At 34.1% G+C, this 7,551-nt stretch overlaps 2 protein-coding genes across 2 annotated transcripts; one reads left to right on the forward strand and one right to left on the reverse strand.

Moving 5' to 3' along the window:
* Positions 1-704: 704 nt before the first annotated feature.
* LOC139848819 (uncharacterized) lies at positions 705-1,649 on the reverse strand. The gene has a single exon (XM_071838510.1). It carries the CDS (start codon positions 1,647-1,649, stop codon positions 705-707), a length of 945 nt encoding a protein of 314 aa, XP_071694611.1.
* Positions 1,650-3,018: 1,369 nt separating this feature from the next.
* LOC139848820 (TPD1 protein homolog 1B-like) lies at positions 3,019-3,515 on the forward strand. The gene is made up of 2 exons (XM_071838511.1): positions 3,019-3,079; positions 3,172-3,515. Exons 1-2 carry the CDS (start codon positions 3,019-3,021, stop codon positions 3,513-3,515), a joined length of 405 nt encoding a protein of 134 aa, XP_071694612.1.
* The last annotated feature ends 4,036 nt before the right edge of the window (positions 3,516-7,551 follow it).

A 7,551-nucleotide genomic window follows, 5' to 3' on the forward strand; every position in this document is an offset into this window, starting at 1 on the left:
GCAAGTGGTGTTTATAGCAATTCGCAAGCAACGTCCAAGGGAGAATTTGTTGATGCATTTTCTGGATGTCCATCGCTTGACGAATAGTTTAGAATATCGTCATATTTATGTTATACACCTAGGTTGATGTATATGCATGAAACTGGTCAGTTGTAGGAGCATATGTGACTGAAGGCCCGTTCGTACGAATGAAGCCCATTCGTGGCCTATATATACCAGTTTATGTATATTTTAGGGTTAAACATTTTGTGAAACCCTCTCTCTGGAGTTGCGGCTCTAGGGACGTGTAAGGGATGATTTATGCCTCAAATCATCTCTTGTCAACCATTGTTTCTCTGTTTAATCAATTGTAATCGTTCGACAATGTTTAGTTATCAATAAATCGTTCGGTTAACATTGATTTGGTGTTTAATTGCTTCCGTCTTGTTATTAATCGATCTAGCTCGTATATATTTTTGTTAAATATCCACGCATAAGGTCTATCTATCATAATGTAATACTCCGTATTATAATTTATAAAATATGATATAAAAATATGCAGTAATTTATAACATCTTAGTTATGAACTCGTTCGTGCAGTTTTTCTTATATGTATCTTAATTAATAATGTTATTTTTTTCGAACGGTCACAATATATTAAAAAAACTAGCGAGAAGCTAGAAGAAAAACAAAGCAAAAAACCAAAGAAATAAAAAACGAAAAAATTACATAGAATTTAAAGGATCTTTCAACCAATCCGTCCAATTTATCTTGGGTTTGTGAAGTCTCGAAAACAACCAAGAGAAACCAGAAGAAACAATGTTGTCAAACACATGAGATTTCCATTGCTTATGATCTTTGAAAATAATGCCATTGCGAAGCGACCAAATGTTCCAAAAAGTCGAGAAAACATTAATCATAATTATGAGTTTCTTCTTTCGATGACTAGAAAAAGAATCTATCCAACTCCACACTTCGTCAACTGAATCCCATATCGGAATAGAAATACCAAGCCAACGTCCTACCTTACACCAAATCTGGTAGGATGTATCACATCTAACAAACAGATGACTATGAGATTCTTCCGAAACGTCGCATAAACCACAACACGAATTATCAAAGGTTAAACCTTTAGCTTCCAAGTTCCGAAGAGTAGCAAGTCTGTGAAGTTTTAGCCGCCAAATAAAGATATTAACTTTGATCGGAACATAATTACACCAAACAGTTTTAAACGAAAATGAGGCATGATAAGAAGAATCAATAATTTTTCTAGCAGAGTGCGTATAAAAAACACCATCATTAGATTTATCCCACCACCAATGATCCGGCTCACCTGAAAACGAAACAGAATCGAGAAGAAAAAGAAGCTGAGCATGCTGCAATTGCTCGGCCCCACTTCTGTGCTCACGACGCCATAACCAAGACCATCCAGAATCAGAAAAATGCGAAGCAACAGAACCAAATTTGACAGTATCCAAAGCGAAAGATCGAGGAAAGCGGATAGCTAAAGAGTCATGACCAATCCAAGGGTCATGCCAAAAATCCGTATGTAACCCATTTCCTACCTTGATGCGCAAACTTTCCTGCAGAAGAACATTATCATGGTGTAATTTTGAAACAACAGAATGAATAGCAGACCATGAGCCGGAAGCATTAGGCATACATGGCATTGAATTACCTTTGTGTAACCCATGAATGGCAGAGATAACCTTTACCCAAAGCGCATCCTTATTAGAAAAGAATCTCCACCTCCATTTGTAAAGAAGAGCAAGATTTAAAGACTTTAAACAATTGACCGAAAGACCTCCTTTAATAATGTTATGTCTTTCATTAATTATCCATATATACTCTTTATTAGTGAAAGAGTTTATTTTAAAATATTTAAATTTCAAATTTCAAATATTATTACTATATTATCTAATAGACAAAAATGGTTAATAGTAATTAGGGGCATTTTCGTCCTTTCACCTTCTTTTTTTTAACTCTAATTAAATTTCACTACATCAACAAAGACCCCCACACTTTTTTCAAATATTCAAATCGACCCTTCAAACAGGGGGTAAAGTGTCATATAACCATTACCATATTAACTATTAGACAAAAATGATGAATAGTGTCAGGGGTATTTTCGCCATTTCGCCTTTTTTTTTACAATCTTCCACTTTGCCAAAAAAAAACCCCTCACACTTTGCCCAAACATTAAAATTGGCTCCCAAACAGGGGGTAAAGTGTCAAATCAACATTTTCATAAAAAATTTTAAATAAATTTCACCCAAATATTCAACAGGTCATATCTCCTCGCTCGCAACGAATTAAATTTTTCCGGCATCATCGTTAAACTCGAAATAATTTTACGAACACAACGTCACTAACTATACGCAAAACGGATTCTTTTTTAAAAAAACGCTAAATATTTGGGGAACTTTTCATACACGTTGATTTTGCGTTAAATTTTTAAAAGTCGACAATTCCATAGCGAAACGCGGAGATGCACATATATTGTTAATTTAAAATAACATTCAAATCTTTCACGGGTTATACCTTTTAGTTCGAGTCGAGTTGCGCTTCAACGACATCATCGTTAGCCACGAAATAATTTTACAAACTAAACGCAATAAAATACATTGAAAATCGAACCCCGGCGCGAAGCGAGGGTTCGAAAACTAGTTGATTCCATTAATTGAATTAGGATGCTATTAGAATCTTTTTTATCGACGTGATTGTAATTAGTCAAAAACCAAATATTTGATTTTAATTAGTCATTATTTCTAATTCTATTATTAATCTTATTTTATTAATATTAATATAATATTTGAAGCGTTATGGAGTTGACATGTGGCCGTTGATGTTTCTGTTTCATATATATGTACAGTATATGTAATAATAATAATGATGATTAAATATAGTATAACTCCATTTGAGATTATCAGCTCAAAACATGAACTAACGTATATGAATAGGGGGCATACATTATTTTTATTCTGTAGTATACTAATCACTAATATTAACAATAAAGCCATAACATAATCTGTCGCTATAATGGGATCTGCATTTGAGTGTTTCCTGACAATATTTCTTTTCACTCTTCTTGCTGTCAAAGGTTAATCATCCATCTCCAAATCTTTATAATCTTGTATTCTATATGCATTTGATTATTAATTGCTACTGATAAGTTTTGTTGATGAATTGAAGGTGATGCACAAGCATGTGATTTTAAAGATATGAGCATTGAGACACAGAAAACTAATAGACAAGTAAAAGGCAAACCAGAATGGGATGTTAAAGTTCAAAACAATTGTGCACTAAATTGTCCACAATATAATGTTGTAGTCTCTTGCAACAATTTTCAATCAGTGGAGAAGATTGACCCAGATTTGTTTAGATTCGCAGGGGATAACATCTACCTTGTTGCAGCTGGCGGCTATTTCGGACCTCATGCGCAGATTGTGTTTTCCTATGCTTGGGATTTTGCTTTTGATATTAAGCCTTATTCATCTAAAATTCGTTGTCCTGGATTTATGGGATCTGATGATTAGTTTATGTTTACTAGCATTATTATTCAGTATTTTATGTTATATGATGATTCAAATGGGACATTTTCTTTGCTTAGTTCATATACTTACTGACATATAATTCTAAAATTATTTAATTTCACAGACACCGGCATGGTCTCAGACAAGATGACCTTGTGCTTTGTGACTGATCGCGATTAATTAGGCAGTCACAAGCGAACACGCGATAGGCCTTGACCATGTTCCAATAACGTCAATAGAAAGCGATAGGCCTTGACCATCTTCCAATAGCGTCAATCGGAGAATTTAATATAATTAGAATTCATTTATAATTTCATATACAAATGACGTTGCCAATGACTGTGAAAGGCTTGTGAAAAAACATTTGGAACACCTATTGTTATTGAAGTAGCACGATTAGAAATAAATGTTGGATTTGTAATATGTTCACCCATACCAACGGATTTATTTAAGATGGTCTCGTAGGTTTCTCAAAAACCATGACCAAATGTCGATTGTTTCACCTTCAATATTCAATATCATTCATAACATCAAAAGTATAATTATCTACCTTTTATTTTATAGAACCGGTCAATTAAGTGGTAGCCCTAAATTTTTAAGAACGTCTTATAACTAGATTTTTCGTATTAATAGTTTTTCGGTACACACTTTGGAGTTTTAAAGGAGTTCTAAAAATAGTCATTTGGCATATAAATAGGAGTGTTATGAATGTATTCGAAAGCACCTCCATAACTCCATAATATTTATGAATAACAACTTTTCTACTACCTAAACTCACTGTAAACCGAAATTTGAAAGTAGACAAATTGTTAAAATCGTACCATAATCGGAGTGTAATCTCCGTGAGTTTGTTGAAAGTGATCTTTTTAATGTGTGAAATAATAAACTTTCAAGCCAGTATGTAAGTTAGGATAAAACGTAATCGAAAAAATTCATAAAATGTCAGAAAATTTTATCTCAATAAGATTACGGGATATACGCAAGTCGCAAGGTTAGTCGAAAGTCGATTAATCTCGATCAGTCGCAAGTAGCAAGGCCAGTCAAAACTCGATCAACCGCGGCCAGTCGCAAGGTCATCTTTTTGTTGGAGTATGATACAAATTCAAAGCGAGCGGAAGCATTTTTAAAACTTTACAAAATCATACTCTTCCACGGATCATTGTACAAAACTTTAGCAAACAAAACAAAATTAACGAAATTAAACAAGAGAATATTAGAATACAACCTTTGTAGCCTTTTGAAGATCGAATCTGAAAAACCCAAAGAAGAGTTCCTCTAAACGGTAGACACCCAAAGTTCCAACCTTGTTTCAATCTATACCTTCTACTTAACGGATCTTTTCTTTTTCCTTATTTTCACCAAAACCGAACCCAGTTATAGATCTCAAGTATTTTGATTACTTGAAAAAGAGAAAGAGAAATATCATTTTGTATGTGTGTTTTTGTATCTCAAGTTTCTATATCTTTTCAATACCAAGATTTGGTATTATATAGAATTAAAATTAATACAATAATACATATAATACAAATATAAAGATTTTGAAAGATTTTGAAAGATTTGCAAAATCAAATCTTTATATAAAATAAGATTTAAAACTCAAATCAAATCTATATTATATAAAATATGATTATAGTACAAATCTTTATATAAAATAAGATTTATAAATCAAATCAAATCTTATTTATATCAAATCAAATCTTATATATTATATAAAATATGATTTGCAAAATCTAATCAAATCTCTACATATTTAGATTTGTAAGTATATGTACACACATATAAAAAAAACTTACTTAATTTATTAAACCATTAACTAATGATTAATAAATTAATTTCCGATTAGAAGGTATATCAAACAATTTACGATTGGCCTTTGTGTGTGACCGAATAGGATAAATGGACTTTTATTATTTAATGTCATGGGCATATCTTCGGAATATATGTACCACGGTCAAACCACGGTCGAACCATAGCCAACCCGAGAACATATTTCCAACAGACTCCCACTTGCACTGACATTAATAATATTGGCTAGTCTTAAAGACACACCATGTGTAACAACTAGTCTGCTACGTTACACTCCTATTTTTTTATTTATATCAATCATCCTTTTGTTCTAGATATCTTTATGAACGTGTGACATGGTTAAGTGTCAATCATCATCGTTCAAGATTATATTTCCCGATAGAGATTTGTGGTGATCAAATAGACTGCTATTGCATCAATTCAGTCGTAGCATGGCCATGCATTTAATGCAGCACAAATCAACGAGGGGCCCAGATATATCACTTCAACTTGCTATGAGAAGAAGGAACAAATTGCTTCAACTGTATAGACATCCACCACATCCCATATTGTACCTGATCTGCACCCTTATGACTGGCATTTACGCACAGCGTTAAATACAGGTCAAAGTAGAATATAGTTTGTGTCAGGATTCCTCATACATATCCACTCTGGGATAAATGATATTGCCATCTTAGAGCTTACTTGTGACTTAAAACCATGAAGTAGCATCTAAGTGTGGTCATTCCAGAACCTTGAATCAACTATCAAGTTCCTCATGAATGTAGTTTCATATAAGCCTATATTACTACACTTCATAGCAGCCTTAATTCAATTCTTTCTTCCTTAGAGAATGACCGACTGTGGAAGTTTATGAAATAGTATTCATTGGAAGTTAAAACATGCAAAATGAAACATGGCAATATACAATGAAATGATCGCATCGTGCGTATAATATAATCTCAATATATTAATCATCAGATCAATTGCAACATATATTATTGCCCAATGTTTAAAGTTTCAAACTTAACATAATAAATACAATCAAACTTTATCATCAATGACACGAATGCCAATAGACATGCTATGAGCATCATGCTTAGTATGTGGCAAAGGCTTGGTGAAAGGATCAGCCAAGTTCTTAGTCGTGTCTACTCTACTTAATAATATGTCATTTTCTGCTACAAGTTGACGGATGTAATGGTACTTTCTGAGTATATGCCGTGTGCACTTTTGTGACCTCGGTTCTTGAGCCAAGACAACCGCACTCACATTGTGGCAGAAAATCTCAACAGGATTATGGATTGTAGGAACCACTCCTAGATCCCCGATGAATTTCTTTATCCACATGGCCTCTTTAGCAGCTTCATTTACCGCTATATACTCGGCTTCTGTCGTAGAATCAGCAATAGTACTTTGCTTGCCACTTCTCCATGTGACGGCTCCACCGTTCAACATAAATACAAATTCTGATTGTGAAGAGCAATCATCTCTATCTGATTGGAAACTAGCGTCTGAGTATCCTTTGACGCTCAGCTCGTCATTTCCACCATAGACCAAGAACATCTCTTTGGTCCTCCTAAGATACTTTAGAATGTTCTTGACTGCTATCCAATGAGCTTCACCAGGATTGGCCTGATAACGACTAGGCATGCTTAGTGCATACGACACGTCAGGCCTAGTGCATATCATCGCATACATGATCGATCCTATAGCTGAAGCATATGGAGTACGACTCATGGTAGCTGACTCCAAGTCAGAATTAGGACATTAAGACTTGCTCAATATCATTCCAGGGTTCATAGGAATGCACCCTTTCTTAGAGTTATGCATACCGAATTTCTTCAGTATCTTATCTATGTATGCACTTTGGTTTAGCCCAATTAATCTCCTTGACCTATCTCGATAGATCTTTATTCCCAAAATATATGATGCATCTCCTATGTCTTTCATGGAGAAACATTTTCCTAGCCAAGCTTTGACATCTTTCAGTGTCGGGATATCGTTTCCCATGAGTAATATGTCATCGACATATAGTACAAGGAAGACTACAACACTCCCACTAGACTTAACATAGACACATGGCTCATCTTCGCCTCTAATAAAACCAAATTCTTTGATCTTCTCATTAAAGCAAAGATTCCAGGTACGAGAAGCTTGTTTAAGTCCATAAATGGACCTTTGAAGCTTGCACACACTATTAGGATACTTAGGATGTACATAACCCTCAGGTTGTGTCATAAACACATCCTCT

The sequence above is a fragment of the Rutidosis leptorrhynchoides genome, chromosome 5, assembly GCF_046630445.1.
Source record: "Rutidosis leptorrhynchoides isolate AG116_Rl617_1_P2 chromosome 5, CSIRO_AGI_Rlap_v1, whole genome shotgun sequence".
Classification (NCBI taxonomy): Eukaryota; Viridiplantae; Streptophyta; class Magnoliopsida; order Asterales; family Asteraceae; genus Rutidosis; species Rutidosis leptorrhynchoides.

Coding starts and splice junctions, on each gene's coding strand:
- LOC139848819 (XM_071838510.1), bottom strand. CDS start 1,649: ATGCCATGTATGCCTAATGCTTCCGGCTCATGGTCTGCTATTCATTCT.
- LOC139848820 (XM_071838511.1), top strand. CDS start 3,019: ATGGGATCTGCATTTGAGTGTTTCCTGACAATATTTCTTTTCACTCTT. Junction 3,080..3,171: donor CACTCTTCTTGCTGTCAAAG/GTTAATCATCCA, acceptor GATGAATTGAAG/GTGATGCACAAGCATGTGAT.